Raw genomic sequence first — 16,192 nt, 5'->3', positions numbered from 1 at the left:
TCTTTGTTTCATAGTGTATTCCTCTTATCTAGGTGGGTGAGGGCACCGTGGAGAGCAATTGAAATTGCGTCATCTATGGATCTGTTGGGGTGTTTGCAAATTGGAGTGGGTCTAGGGTGGCTGGGATGGTGGAGTTAATGCATGCCATAACTAGCCTCTCAAAGCACCTCATGATTACAGAAGTGAGTGCTACAGGGCGGTAGTCATTGTGGCATGAAGCCTTAGAGTTCTTAAGAACAGGGATGACTGTGATCATCTTAAAACGTGTGGGGATTACAGACAAGCAGAGGTTTAAAATTACTGTGAATATATATGCCTCCCAGCTGGAACGCGCCCTGGAATACTGCTAGGGTCCGCGGCCTTGCGGGTGTTGACCTGATTAAAGACCTTTCTCACGTCGTCCTTGGAGAGCGAGATCACCCAGTCCTCTGGGTCGGTGACGGCCCTCACACCCGACTCAATGTTGTGATTTTCAAAGCGGGAATAAAATGCATTGAGAACGATGTGTTGAACATTGCAGTCGTATCCAACTTGATAATTTGAGAATAGAACTGTCCCCCCCCCGTTCAGGCTCAGATGATGCCAGAGTCTCGTTGGGTCCAGCAGAGATGTTGAGACATGTTTTATGAGGGGCCAGATGTCTTTAGAGTGGAGCCAGGCACTAGGTTGGTCTAGAGGGTGTGTGTGTGTGTGTCTTCCTGAGTTACCACACAGAAAGTCCAGCTCTGCCTAGGACCACACTGTCTTTATTTATCTCAGCGGTTACTTAGATATCTGCCATGTCATATTTCTACCTGGGTAGCCTGCCTGTCTCCCTTTCACTCTCAAGGTGAGAAGCGTCATACCAGAACGGACTGACTCAAACCTCCCACGTCCTATTAATACTGTTCATACTCCTTCCATCTCTCTTTCCTTTCCTGCACCCTATCTGTGCACACACTCCCTCTTTTCTCCTCATCTGCAGACTCCCTTTCGTTCCCTTCTGAGTCCATCTCTGGTAGTTACCCTTCTGGAGAGTTATTCAATTCTGACAGACACTGTAAATGTACATTCGTGGAGTACTAACAACGTGCCATTCTAGCTTACCTCCGTAGCTTTTCACAGTAAGAAATAGAGAGAGATGCATTAGGTGCTTGTGTTGGAGATGTAAATGACAGCCCACTCATGCAGCATAAGAAAATCATATGGTTATTGTTTTGCTCAATGGGAGTGGCAAATTAATCTGTTTTTGAAACTTCTCTCTCAACATCTTTCTCAAGGTTTGATAACATTTATGTAATATCCTGCTTTGATTAACACAGATTAACAGCAAAAAGGAAAGGCGAATTGCGTTATTCCCTTGTAATTTAAATAATTTATTTACCACTAGAGTACAACAACAATAATGTGTTACAATACATCATAGTGGGTCAACAACAACAAAAACATAATCATCATAAACAACAACAACAACAAAAATAATAGCTCTATCATGACAATATTGGTGCCTCGCTCCACTTCCTGGTTTTCCAGGAAGTCCTCTGGCGCGGGTGCACAAAGGGGGGTGGGGTTAGGGGCAGGGTAGTGTCACCTACACTTCCTGCTCTAAGTCACATCATCAACACTCCTCATTTAATAAGGGGGAAGTAACGACTATTAAAAAATACAAAAATAAAAAACAGAATCAAAATAGCGTCAGTGCAATTCTTTGTATCCAACAATTTTTATTCCACAAAAGGACAAAAACCTATGACTGAATAATGGCTTTACACTATGAGGGAGGCGGGCGAGACAAAGCTTTTCGGATGCAAATGAGCAGATACAATGCTGGTGTCCATAACAACTACTGCACACCTGTAAATATGACCTTTTGACCTCTGACCTAAAGTAATTTCAGACCTAATGGAATGGTCTCAAAGGTACATGGATAATCTCTGAACCAGGTCACATCTACTGTCCATTCTCACCTATTGTATCCCTTCTCTCTAATTGTCACGACAACTCTAGTATACCTCCCTAACTAACATACTTCCACATTCCCATACCACTGCATCATATAGACAACGACAACCCGGTTCTACTCAGAAAAATCCAACATATCCACAGAAATCTTAAACGTGTGTTTATGATGACATACCTTGTGTAGTTGATGGAATCACTGTTGGGCTTCCTAAAGCATTCAAGATTCAATGCACAAGGTAAACAGAGTTCAACATTACTTTGGGACACTTTTCTTGTTTAGTTGTTTTGTTATCAAAATGTCAGGACTGTTCATTCCAGCAGAGTTTGAATATGTTGCCTACTGCAGTGTTTGGGATGGGTGTGTGTGTGTTTTCTTTTTGAGTATGCCTGTGTGAGGATGAGTCTCTGTTGAAAAGGTAGGCATGCAAGGTGTGCTTATTTTCTTTTGTTCTCTGTCTCTCTTTTACAGTCTCCTAGCCTCTTTCTGCCTAACGTGGCTGTTACAGCACATATAAACAGCATATGGGATGCGATTATAACATTACTATGTTATAACATATTAATAAACTGACATTGGGAAGTGGATTCATCCACCACTTCTCGAGAGAGTTGAAAATGTGTTGGGGGCTAACCATAAAACACAGGATATTAAATAGGCAATACAATTATCAAAAATCTAAACAAAATATAAAATTACAATAGTTTCAAAAGGATGCAAAACGAGACAAACAAAATCAAGGAGATGGCTTGCTTTGAATGTTGAAACCGGGGGGGTCGTCTTTGTTTCTCAGACACGTATTATTTCACATATAGACACGTATACTTTTTTCCAGTGTTTGCCGTACTCTTGTGTCTTTGTGTGACAAGTGTGTGAGGTGAGGCATGTTAACAGGGCCTTTCTAAACACAAAAACACAGGCACACCTGTACAAAAGCCACAGCTGTGTGTGTGTGTGTGTGTGTGTGTGTGTGTGTGTGTGTGTGTGTGTGTGTGTGTGTGTGTGTGTGTGTGTGTGTGTGTGTGTGTGTGTGTGTGTGTGTCTGTGTGTGTGTGTGTGTGTGTGTGTGTGTGTGTGCGCATGGATGTTTCGGGAGACATGTTTTCTGTACCTAGATCTGCTCAGCACCTTTTCCACTTGTGCTTGTAGGAGATCAAATATGTCTGTACAATAGTGCAGGAGACTAATAGTGTAACGGACTGTGTGAATGTACAGTATGTGTTTGTTGATGAATGTGTGTATGTGTATATGTACAGTATGTGTATTTATATGTGTGGGTGGGTGGGTGCATACACGCGTGTGTGCATGTGTGTGTGACTGAATGTGTGTGTGTGCATGTGTGTGTGTGTGTGTGTGTGTGTGTGTGTGTGTGTGTGTGTGTGTGTGTGTGTGTGTGTGTGACTGAATATGCACAGTTCCTAGCTGCACTTGCAGGACTTGACGATCATGTTGGAGAGCTGCTCTATCTTGGGGGTCTTGCCGATGTAGTAGAGGATGGTGAGAGGTTCCAGATCCTGAGACACACAGCAGGGCGATGCTGACGCCTCCGGGTTGATGGTGTTGTACAGGCCTAGCACCTGAAGCGAAGAATCACACACAGAGGTATGAGTATGAGGCTTGATGTTGACAAAGGCAATGGTCTTTGACCAGTGCTGCTTTGAAACTATGAACAAACTAAAAAGAGGAATGAGACGATCTACAGAAGAACTCCACTGCACAATGCTGCCACAATGACCACTACTCCACACTGCTACTCTCACCACTTCTCTACTTCCACTCTGACCTCTGCTGGCTCTAAACCAATCCCTTTGGATTATTTAACCTTTGACCCTTGACTTCTCACCTTGGAATGCTGGGTGTCAGCGCTCCATAGATAGGGACAGGCCCCGGCACAGAAATTAGCATTGTAGCCCTTGGGCTCATGGATCCACCTCCAGCCCAGATCTTTCTTGAAGTCGATGTAGAGCGACCGCAAGCAGCAGTTATCCTGGACATTTCTGTGCGTAGGAAGACAGAGAGAGTTAGGAGTGAGGGATGGATACGGTTCTGTGGGAGCCACACGTGTGTGTGTGTGTGTGTGTGTGTGTGTGTGTGTGTGTGTGTGTGTGTGTGTGTGTGTGTGTGTGTGTGTGTGTGTGTGTGTGTAAGAGAGAGTGAATACATGCATAGCTGTGAGCAGAGAGAGTTCTGCAATAAGAACAACTGCCAAGTGTGTGTGTGTGTGTCACTGAGAGGGTGAGCTGCTGACAGAGAAGGTAACAATTTACTCGGTGTGTACAGTATCTATTAGCTGTGAGTGTGCATGCACACCTGCTTGTGTATGTGTGTTGAGTTCCCCCCAGCAGAGTGGTGTCGAGGTCAGGTGAGGATCAGTGGGGTCAGTAGGGGTCATTATGGGGCAGTACCTGGAGCAGAAGGCAGCATCCAGGGCTCGTTTGGAGCGGTGGCTCTTGTGCTGGGACTCTAGGCGGTAGGAGGGCAGCAACATCATGAGCAGGTGTGGAGCCTGGGCGCTGTGGCGCCGCTTCCGATACACTTTCAGGTCTCCGCTGTGGTGGAAGCTGTCATCTATACCTGTCAATCACACACATACATATCATCAAAATCCATCATGTTCATACAATGTCAAATCAAGTTAGGGGAAATCAAGTGTGACATTTTAAAGTGGAAATTACACTTTTTAAAAGCTTTTTAAAACCTTTGGAATATACTACAATTTGCATTTCCTGCTGTGTAGAGTGATCAAATTAAGATAGAACATCTGTGTAGGACCCATAGGGCTCTGGTCAAAAGTAGTACACTATATAGTGACTAGTGTGCCATTTGGGACATACTCCAAATCATCTGTACCAGTGAATCACACAAACTGCATATCTGCTACTTACTGCACTTCTTATTTACACTTGCCAAACACATTGCTGCATAAGTATTCATGTCAGTTAGCTACATATGAAGGAAAGTAAAATACAATGTACTTATCTCTCAATGTACAAATATTCTATCTTTATTTGATCACTCTGTTGTCGCAGAAAATGTTCCTGCACTGCAGGAAATGCAAACGGTAGTGTTCAAGGCTTCTAAAGTTTTTAATTTCCACTTAAACATTTCAGACTTGATTTTCTCGAATGAAAAATGTATCATCCCCTTCAAAAAATGTCCATAATAATTCACATTTCCTTTAACTGCAGGATTCTTCCCATGCCGTGAGAAACTAGTCGAATTAAGACAGCATCTGTATGCCTGTAGAGTAACACACATATACTGTCCAATACATACCTGCAAAGCGGGTTTCCAGCTCCTCACTCTTATTGGGGATGATGTAGTTGTTTGAGGGCACAAATGTACAGCACGGACAGTGCAAGCTGATCTTGAATCCACTGTTTCTGTCTGGGGGGAAAAATAGACAGGATTGTTAATATACAACAGGCCAATGAGATTTCCGCATCATGTATGATCAGTGATTCAGCTGTAGTATAGGAGGTCAAAACCTCTGCGTCCTACCTCTATGAAGCAACCATTCACTGACTGCCTCTGTCACGTCAAAAGACAGCCACTCCCCCTCCGTGCGCGTACGCACCACCTTGCTGTCAATGTAGCGCTGCGTCGGGGACGCCAGGTCCTTGTGACTCAAAATCTGTGGAAACAACACGTGTCCTATGTATGAGAACAACCTGGAGGGAAATTCTGGCAAGAGTCCCAGAAGTCACTCCTGGTTCAGTTACTCGGGTCTAGTAGTGGTCCCCCCAGTCTCCAAGACTGCTCTCTCCCTGATCGATTGAGCAGGTCTAGGAGGAGCTAAACTGGGCCGGAAACAGATGCCGGACAGAGCGTTGTTATTCTGCTGTCCTTCATAACCATGTATTTATGTTGGCCATGCTCTCCTTAATGTGAGAAACACTGCTTCTCTACTCCACCACTGTCTGCTACACCACTGTGATCTACTGCTGCTGCAGGGAAGCCTAACGAGAGAGGGAGGGAGAAGAGATAGGGGAAAGGCAAGAGAGAGGCAGAGAGAGATAGAGTGAGAGAAAAAGGAAAGAGAGGTTGAGACTAGTCAAAATCTCTGAAAAGTAAGCTTACAGAGACTGGGGCCAATTGCTTACAATTGAGATGTAAGAGATGAGAGACTGACAAGGGGGCCCATCTACCTGGATGGTCACTTACTTCAACATATATAGGTCCTAGCTATCTTTCCTCTAGGCCCTGGCTAGTCTTCACTAGGCCCTGGCGAGTGAACCATCTCAGGGCCCGATTACTCCTCAACAGTCATGGCAAAGAGAGAACCTTCCTAGTAGTTAATGTATAATTACACTGTATCTCTGAGACACACATCATCGTGTATCGGCTCAATTCCACTCTGTATCTGAATGTGTGTGGAACTACACACGTCCGTGTAATGTTTTGGGTGTCCAGTTCATGTACAGAACGACTTGAATGTATTACTGAAGGTTATCAGTTCATCTCCTTGGAGAAATTCTCCCTGGTTGCACCGGCACTATCTGTCCTCCCTCACACGCTTTCAACCGCCTGTGTTGGCGTGAGAAAGTCCACCATGTTGAGCTGTGTTTAGGTCACCTGTCATTCCCCTGGCTGGACATAAACACCACCACGTCCTGGGAATGGGCTGGTGCCGACGGTCCTACACCGTGTGGAGGCAGGAGACGCTGGGCCGGAGCGCAGCCCCCGGAGACTCAGCACCGGCTCTAAATCACCGCTCTGCATTCCACACTCCTCTCTCCACTCACAAATAACGCTGGACTGATCCATGCGCTGCCCAGCTCCCGACACTACTGACTCACACATTTCTAACAGGCCCACACTGAACTTCATAATGTGTGTGTGTGTGTGTGTGTGTGTGCGTGCACACATGTACACTCAAGTATGGCATATACTCATTTAGTGGTAAGCATTTAGTCATCTATTTCATACTGGTCTCAAGTGGTAAAACTTAAAAAACTAAAGTTGTATATTTGTGGAATGCACCATATTATCATTCATCCTGTGTCAGGTGTGCTAATAGTGCTAATTGTTTTTATTTGTCAAATGGCAGCCAAGCATCGATGATCATGTCACCAGAATAAGACCCTCAATGTTTATTGGAAAGGAGCATCAAGCTCATCACATTGCACTTTCACAAACCTGTGAAGTTCATCATCATTTATTTAATCTGTAACTTAAAGACTCCGGTTCTATTTTGTGGGTTTTTCTTCTGAACTTGGGCCATGATTGAGAGGGACGGCTGGGGGCATATGTATTTTGCAGCTCGAGGTGAAATTCTTGGACCTGCGCAAGACAGATGAAAGCATTTGCCAAGAATGTTTTCATTAGTCAAGAACGAAAGTCGGAGGTTTGAAGACGATCAGATACCGTCGTAGGTCCGACCATAAACGATGCCAACTAGTGATCCGGCGGTGTTATTCCCATGACACGCCGGGCAGCATCCGGGAAACCAAAGTCTTTGGGTTCCGGGGGAGTATGGTTGCAAAGCTGAAACTTAAGGAATTGACGGAAGGGAACCACCAGGAGTGGAGCCTGCGGCTTAATTTGACTCAACACGGAAACCTCACCCGGCAGGGACACGAAAAGTATTGACAGATTGATAGCTCTTTCTCGATTCTGTGGGTGGTGGTGCATGGCTGTTCTTAGTTGGTGGAGCGATTTGTCTGGTTCATTCTGATAACGAACGAGTCTCCGGCATGCTAACTAGTTATGCGGCCCTGAGCGGTCGGCGTCCAACTCCTTCGAGGAACAAGTGACGTTCAGCCACACGAGATTGAGCAATAACAGGTCTGTGATGCCCTTAGATGTCCGGGGCTGCACACGCGCCACACTCAGCGGGTCAGCGTGTGTCTCCCCTTCACCGAGAGGCGTGGGTAACCCGCTGAACCCCACTCGTGATACGGATTGGGGATTGCAATTATTTCCCATGAACGAGGAATTCCCAGCGCGGGTCATAAACTCGGGTTGATTAAGTCCCTGCCCTTTGTACACACCGCCCGTCGCTACTACCGATTGGATGGTTTGGTGAGGATCTCGGATCAGCCCCGCTGAGGTCGGTCACGGCCCTGGTGGAGCGCCGAGAAGACGATCAAACTTGACTATCTAGAGGAAGTAAAAGTTGTAAAAGGTTTTCCGTAGGTGAACCTGTGGAAGGATCATTAACGGATTGCCAGCCGCAGGCATGGGGCTGTGCTCCAAGAACAAAACTGCTGTATATTGGGTAGGGTGCTGACGCCCCCTGGCTCTCCCTTCCCTCGGCATGGGGCTCTTGACCTGGAGGGTGGCTTCGGCCCCAGCCTGAGCCCGGTTCCCCGCATCACCATGTCGCCTGGGTTGCACCTGACCGGCTCCATCCCCCCTTTCCCCATTAGGCACGGCCACATGGGCAGGTGCGTCGGTCACGTCCAAAGGGGATTGGGGGTTGCCGGTGAACCGGGTCTTCATGACTCGGTCTCCATATTTAAACTGCTTGGGTCTCACCCAGGGCCCTCGCGAGGCTCTGGAAACCCAGCCAACCGCTCTGCGCCCCGGTGCAGGTTTAATGTCTCTCCTCCCGGATGTTTTTCGTTCAACCTCAAACCTTTTTGCTCCGTAAACTGTGGCCTCTTGCTCTGGCGACAGCCCGCCTCCGGGCCTCGGCTGTCTCTCCTCTCCCCCGTGCTCTCTTCTTTTCCCTTCCCACCTCGGCGGGAGGCGCCCAGGTTCCCAGCATGGTCGGGCGCTGCTGCCGGTAGACTCTGTCTTTCTGTGCTGCCCACATTACGCATGCAGTTCCCGGGGTAGCGCTCGGGGTTAGGTTTGGGCCGTGGAGCTCCGACCGCCGACCTGATCTGGATTGAGAAGATGACCCCGAAAGCCCGGCCACACTCCATTCACTTTGACTACGACCGCAGATCAGACGAGACAACCCGCTGAATTTATGCATATTACTAAAGCGGAGGAAAATAAACTAACCAGGATTCCCTCAGTAGCAGCGAGGGAAGAGCCCAGCGCCGAATCCCCGTCCGTCCTGCAGGTGTGGGATATGCTTTTCCGGACAAGTCGTAGTGTGAGTACCACACAACATGTCATTGCGTGACTCCAACTTTACTTCGATATGATGGTTATTATATCAATATTTGTGAATAAAAGCATTTCCACTGACATTTCTCGCATAATTAATTATACTGACACAAAAAGATGCCAACTTGTCTAGCATACTTTGTTTAGTCTACATCTGGAAAGTTTACCAACAAATTTTCTGTTTACATCAGGCAGGTCCTACTTTTTTTATCCAACATGTACTTCACTCACATCAAAAGGTTGGATTGGCCTACCGAGTGGCGTCACTACAGACCTAGGTTCGATCCCAGGCTGTATCATAACCTGCCTTGATCGGGAGTCCAATAGGGCGGCACATCGTATCCGGGTTAGGGGAGGGTTTGGCCGGGGGCGGCTTTACTTGGCTCATCGCGCTCTAGCGACTGCTTGTTGCGGGCCGGGGGCCTGCAGGCTGACTTCGGATGTCATTTGAACGGTGTTTCCCCCGACACATTGGTGCAGCTGGTTTACAGGTTAAGTGGACGGGTGTTAAGAAGTGCGGTTTGGCGGGTCATGTTTCGGAGGACGCATGACTGGACCTTTGTACTTCCGAGCCCGTTGGGGATTTGCAGCGATGAGACAAGATCAAAATTGGGGAGAAAAAGGGGGTTAAAAAAGTTTTTACTAAGAAAATAAAAAAAGGTTGGATGGAAACCTGGTTAGAGATGAGGACAGGAGGGAGGTTTACCTGGTACAGTTCAATCCTCTGTTCAGACACGCGGGCCTTGGGGTTCTGGAGGCGGAAGACTCGTAGCTCAGCCTTGACCAGGTTAGAGGCATTCTTCTCCATGGAGGTCACGTCGAAGGTGAGCCGTCTGTAGTACGGGTTGTAGTGCGTGGGAGAGATAACATCTGAAACAAAGGAAGGAGGACGGAATTTAGCAACACGACTGACGATTTTGTTTATGTGTGTGAAAAGACAGACCAATCCAAATGTAAGGGCTGACAGGGTGGAAATTCTTCCCTACTTTTACTCTTCCCCACTCACTGTGTTCAGTTGAGAGGTTATAAAAAGACAAAGAATGGTCAAATTCTCATAGTTTCACAGCATTTATCAAAATGGCTCACACACCAGATTAGAATTTGATGCCATTCGCTCACTTGCAATGTTAACACACACATTTCCCTGTCTCCCGCGTGGGTCACTTGGGGGTAATGCTGCAGTTCACATGGTTCCTATAGGAACCCGGTACCATGGTAATGCTCATTGAATACTCCCGAACATGTGCGTAAGTATCTGATACGGGACCTGCACAGTAGTACTGTAACGCTCACACAACTCAAAACCATGTGTGGTGGAAGCGTGTGTTTGACAGAAGCTTACACAGTAGAACCGGGTGACACGCTTAGCACTGACAACCTTGTGTGTAGTGGTGTGCCTGACAGTCGTGTGCTTGGGCGCAGAAAGTAATGCAACACACGTAATGCTGGGAACCATGTGTGCGGTGGTGTGTGCTTGACAGTTCCCTACACCACGGTGTATTAGGAGGCCCGGAGCCTTAAATTGATGGCTGCAACGTTAGGCAGAAGCCCAGGATTAGCCAGCCACCATTGTTTGTTTAAAGAGAGTATACAACCGCAACGACCATCAGGACAGGATGGAGAGAAGGGGGAAAGAAACTGCTAAGCAGTTGTACTTGGAGCCAGACCTTAAAGGACAACGACAGCCAAAATACCATTTACTTTACTCAACACTGAAATGAATTAGTTGAATTATAATAGCTTGCGTGTGTGCGGTTTGTGTGCGTGTTAAACACAAAGCTGTGACAATGCTCTTGTGTCAGAGGGAGCATGTGTGAGGTGACTGTGTCTAATGACCCATTCAGGTCTCTCACAGGCACCTACCAAATACCCGTCACAGGGTCATGTTTCAGAGCAAATCCTGTCTCTTTTTTTTTATCAGTCTATCAATCTTTTTTCTCTCTCTCATTTTCTCTCTCTCTGTGTTGCGCCAGTGACCAATGGTCTGGGCGCGCCAACACTAACCCTTCTCTGTGTGACCAGAGAGTCAGATGAGCCAAGACTAACTATGCTCTTGCTCGCTTCCTTCCCATCTGTCAACAGAGAAAGTCACACTTCCAAGTCCCAATGGGCCAGCTTAAGGCAGTGTGTAACTTCTACACAGCGGCGCTGCCTCATGAATGATGCCGCTGTGCTTAACACAACACTGGCCGCATTGACTGAGGGCACAGGAAATAGGGCAGCTGGACTAACCACAATGAACATACACTCACCTAATGTACAGGTCTGGATATCCATTCGCACACATACAATCTATTTGCATACACTTCAAACAGACATATACTACAAGTCAAAAGTTTTAGACCACCTACTCATTCAAGGGTTTTCCTTTATTTTGACTATTTTCTACATTGTAGAATAATAGTGAATACTTCAAAACTATGAAATAACACATATGGAATCATGTAGTAACTAAAAAAGTGTTAAACAAATCAAAATATACTTTATATTTGAGATTCTTCAAATAGCCACCCCTTTGCCTTGACGACAGCTTTGCACACTCTTGGCATTATCTCAACCAGCTTCATGAGGTAGTCACCTGGAATGCATTTCAATTAACAGGTGCGCCTTCTTAGAATTTAATTTGTGGAATTTCTTTCCTTCTTAATGTGTTTGAGCCAAGGTAGGGGGTATACAGAAGATAGCCCTATTTGGTAAAAGACCAAGTCCATATTATGGCAAGAACAGCTCAAATAAGCAAAGAGAAACAACAGTCCATCATTACTTTATGACATGAAGGTCAGTCAATAAGGAACATTTCAAGAACTTTGAAAGTTTCTTCAAGTGCAGTCGCAAAAACCATCAAGCGCTATGATGAAACTGGTTCTTATGAGGACCACCACAGGAATGGAAGACCCAGAGTTACCTCCGCTGCAGAGGATAAGTTCATTAGAGTTAAAAACCTCAGAAATTGCAGCCCAAATAAATGCTTCACAGAGTTCAAGTAACAGACACATCTCAACATCAATTGTTCAGAGGAGCCTGTGTGAATCAGACCTTCATGGCCGAATTGTTGCAAATAAACCACTACTAAAAGACACCAATAAGAAGAAGAAACTTGCTTGGTCCAAGAAACACTAGAAATGGACATTAGCCCGGTGGAAATTTGTTCTTTGGTCTGGAGTCCAAATTTGTGATTTTTGGTTCCAACCGCCGTGTCTTTGTGAGACGCGATGTGGGTGAAGGGATGATTGTGTATTTCCCACCGTAAAGCATGGAGTAGGAGGTGTTATGATGTGGGGGTGCTTTGCTGGTGCCTCTTGTCTGTGATTTATTTAGAATTCAAGGCACTCTTAACCAGCATGGCACAGCATTCTGCAGCGATACGCCATACCATCTGGTTTGGGCTTAGTGGGAGTATCATTTCTTTTTCAATAGGACAATGCCCCAAAAACACCTCCAGGCTGTGCAAGGGCTATTTGACCAAGAAGGAGAGTGATGGAGTGCTGCATCAGATGACCTGGCCCCCACAATCACCCGACCTCAACCAAATTGAGATGGTTTGGGATGAGTCAAATCAAATCAAATTTTATTTGTCACATACACATGGTTAGCAAATTTAAATGCGAGTGTATCGAAATGCTTGTGCTTCTAGTTCCGACAAATCAATAATAACCAACAAGTAATCTAACTAACAATTCCAAAACTACTGTCTTATACACAAGTGTAAGGGGATAAAGAATATGTACATAAAGATATATGAATGAGTGATGGTACAGAGCAGCATAGGCAAGATACAGTAGATGGTATCGAGTACAGTATATACATATGAGATGAGTATGTAAACAAAGTGGCATAGTTAAAGTGGCTAGTGATACATGTATTACATAAAGATGCAGTAGATGATATAGAGTACAGTATATACGTATACATATGAGATGAATAATGTAGGGTATGTAAACATTATATTAGGTAGCATTGTTTAAAGTAGCTAGTGATATATTTTACATCATTTCCCATCAATTCCCATTATTAAAGTGGCTGGAGTTGAGTCAGTGTGTTGGCACCAGCCACTCAATGTTAGTGGTTGCTGTTTAACAGTCTGATGGCCTTGAGATAGAAGCTGTTTTTCAGTCTCTCGGTCCCAGCTTTGATGCACCTGTACTGACCTCGCCTTCTGGATGATAGCGGGGTGAACAGGCAGTGGCTCGGGTGGTTGTTGTCCTTGATGATCTTTATGGCCTTCCTGTAACATCGGGTGGTGTAGGTGTCCTGGAGGGCAGGTAGTTTGCCCCCGGTGATGTGTTGTGCAGACCTCACTACCCTCTGGAGAGCCTTACGGTTGTGGGCGGAGCAGTTACCGTACCAGGCGGTGATACAGCCCACCAGGATGCTCTCAATTGTGCATCTGTAGAAGTTTGAGAGTGCTTTTGGTGACAAGCCGAATTTCTTCAGCCTCCTGAGGTTGAAGAGGCGCTGCTGCGCCTTCTTCACGATGCTGTCTGTGTGAGTGAACCAATTCAGTTTGTCTGTGATGTGTATGCCGAGGAACTTAAAACTTACTACCCTCTCCACTACTGTTCCATCAATGTGGATAGGGGGGTGTTCCCTCTGCTGTTTCCTGAAGTCCACAATCATCTCCTTAGTTTTGTTGACGTTGAGTGTGAGGTTATTTTCCTGATACCACACTCCGAGGGCCCTCACCTCCTCCCTGTAGGCCGTCTCGTTGTTGTTGGTAATCAAGCCTACCACTGTTGTGTCGTCCGCAAACTTGATGATTGAGTTGGAGACGTGCGTGGCCACGCAGTCGTGGGTGAACAGGGAGTACAGGAGAGGGCTCAGAACGCACCCTTGTGGGGCCCCAGTGTTGAGGATCAGCGGGGTGGAGATGTTGTTGCCAACCCTCACCACCTGGGGGCGGCCCGTCAGGAAGTCCAGTACCCAGTTGCACAGGGCGGGGTCGAGACCCAGGGTCTCGAGCTTGATGACGAGCTTAGAGGGTACTATGGTGTTAAATGCCGAGCTGTAGTCGATGAACAGCATTCTCACATAGGTATTCCTCTTGTCCAGATGGGTTAGGGCAGTGTGGTTGAGATTGCATCGTCTGTGGACATATTTGGGCGGTAAGCAAATTGGAGTGGGTCTAGGGTGTCAGGTAGGGTGGAGGTGATATGGTCCTTGACTAGTCTCTCAAAGCACTTCATGATGACGGAAGTGAGTGCTACGGGGCGGTAGTCGTTTAGCTCAGTTACCTTAGCTTTCTTGGGAACAGGAACAATGGTGGCCCTCTTGAAGCATGTGGGAACAGCAGACTGGTATAGGGATTGATTGAATATGTCCGTAAACACACCAGCCAGCTGGTCTGCGCATGCTCTGAGGGCGCGGCTGGGGATGCCGTCTGGGTCTGCAGCCTTGTGAGAGTTAACACGTTTAAATGTTTTACTCACCTCGGCTGCAGTGAAGGAGAGTCTGCATGTTTTTGTTGCAGGCCGTGTCAGTGGCACTGTATTGTCCTCAAAGCGGGCAAAAAAGTTATTTAGTCTGCCTGGGAGCAAGACATCCTGGTCCGTGACTGGGCTGGTTTTCTTTTTGTAGTCCGTGATTGACTGTAACCCTGCCACATACCTCTTGTGTCTGAGCCGTTGAATTGAGATTCTACTTTGTCTCTATACTGACGCTTAGCTTGTTTGATAACCTTGCGGAGGGAATAGCTGCACTGTTTGTATTTGGTCATGTTACCAGTCATCTTGCCCTGATTAAAAGCAGTGGTTCGCGCTTTCAGTTTCACGCGAATGCTGCCATCAATCCACGGTTTCGGTTTCTGGTTTGGGAATGTTTTAATCATTGCTATGGGAACGACATCTTCAACGCACGTTCTAATGAACTCGCACACCGAATCAGCGTATTCGTCAATGTTGTTGTCTGACGCAATACGAAACATATCCCAGTCCACGTGATGGAAGCAGTCTTGGAGTGTGGAGTCAGCTTGGTCGGACCAGCGTTGGACAGACCTCAGCGTGGGAGCTTCTTGTTTTAGTTTCTGTCTGTAGGCAGGGATCAGCAAAATGGAGTCGTGGTCAGCTTTTCCGAAAGGAGGGTGGGGCAGGGCCTTATAGGCGTCGCGGAAGTTAGAATAACAATGATCCAAGGTTTTGCCAGCCCTGGTTGCGCAATCGATATGCTGATACAATTTAGGGAGTCTTGTTTTCAGATTAGCCTTGTTAAAATCCCCAGCTACAATGAATGCAGCCTCAGGATGTATGGATTCCAAAGAGTCAAATAAAGTTTGTTCAGAGCCATCGATGTGTCTGCTTGGGGGGGAATATATACGGCTGTGATTATAATCGAAGAGAATTCTCTTGGTAGATAATGCGGTCAACATTTGATTGTGAGGAATTCTAAATCAGGTGAACAGAAGAATTTGAGTTCCTGTATGTTTCTGTGATCACACCACGTCTCGTTAGCCATAAGGCATACGCCCCCGCCCCTCTTCTTACCAGAAAGATGTTTGTTTCTGTCAGCGCGATGCGTGGAGAAACCCGCTGGCTGCACCGACTCCGATAGCGTCTCTCCAGTGAGCCATGTTTCCGTGAAGCAAAGAACGTTATAGTCTCTGATGTCTCTCTGGAACGCTACCCTTGCTCGGATTTCATCAACCTTGTTGTCAAGAGAGAGAGAAGAATGCTAGGGAGTGGTGCACGACGTTTCCCTTTTTTACGGAGTCGTTTTTTTGGGTCGCCGACTGGGATCCATTCCGTTGTCCTGGGTGAAAGGCAGAACACAGGATCCGCTTCGCGAAAGTCATATTCTTGGTCGTACTGATGGTGAGTTGACGCTGATCTGAAACCTAAGATGACCTGGGGTACTAATGTAAGAAATAACACGTAAAAAAACAAAAAACTGCATAGTTTCCTAGGAACGCGAAACGAGGCGGCCATCTCTGTCGGCGCCGAAAGTTAGACCACAGAGTGAGGGAATAGTGCTCAGCATATGTGGGAACTGCTTCAATGCTTATTCACCTGGAATGCTTATTCCAGGTGAATAAGCAGCTGGTTGAGAGAATGCCAAGTGTGTGCAAAGCTGTCATCAAGGCAAAGGGTGGCTATTTGAAGAATTTAAAATATAAAATGTATTTTGATTTGTTTAACACTTTTTTGATTACTACATGATTCCATATGTGTTATTTCATAGTTTTGATGTCTTCACTATTAT

General features: G+C 46.3%; 1 protein-coding gene across 1 annotated transcript in view; it reads right to left on the bottom strand.

The window, feature by feature from the left end:
* Positions 1-1,345: 1,345 nt before the first annotated feature.
* Positions 1,346-16,192, bottom strand: part of LOC135519979 (transforming growth factor beta-2 proprotein-like) — a 39,251-nt gene continuing 24,404 nt past the window's right edge. The window contains exons 2-7 of the mRNA XM_064945267.1: positions 9,708-9,871; positions 5,441-5,573; positions 5,216-5,326; positions 4,345-4,513; positions 3,783-3,936; positions 1,346-3,516 (exon numbers count right to left, since the gene is read on the bottom strand). Coding sequence (XP_064801339.1) covers positions 3,358-3,516; positions 3,783-3,936; positions 4,345-4,513; positions 5,216-5,326; positions 5,441-5,573; positions 9,708-9,871 — 890 coding nt within the window. The 3' untranslated portion in view covers positions 1,346-3,357. The remainder of the gene's footprint in view (positions 3,517-3,782; positions 3,937-4,344; positions 4,514-5,215; positions 5,327-5,440; positions 5,574-9,707; positions 9,872-16,192) is intronic.

Source organism: Oncorhynchus masou, chromosome 29 (genome assembly GCF_036934945.1).
Source record: "Oncorhynchus masou masou isolate Uvic2021 chromosome 29, UVic_Omas_1.1, whole genome shotgun sequence".
NCBI classification, from domain to species: domain Eukaryota; kingdom Metazoa; phylum Chordata; class Actinopteri; order Salmoniformes; family Salmonidae; genus Oncorhynchus; species Oncorhynchus masou.
Note: the sequence above shows the minus strand (reverse complement) of the source record. Positions and strands in the feature narration are given on the sequence as shown.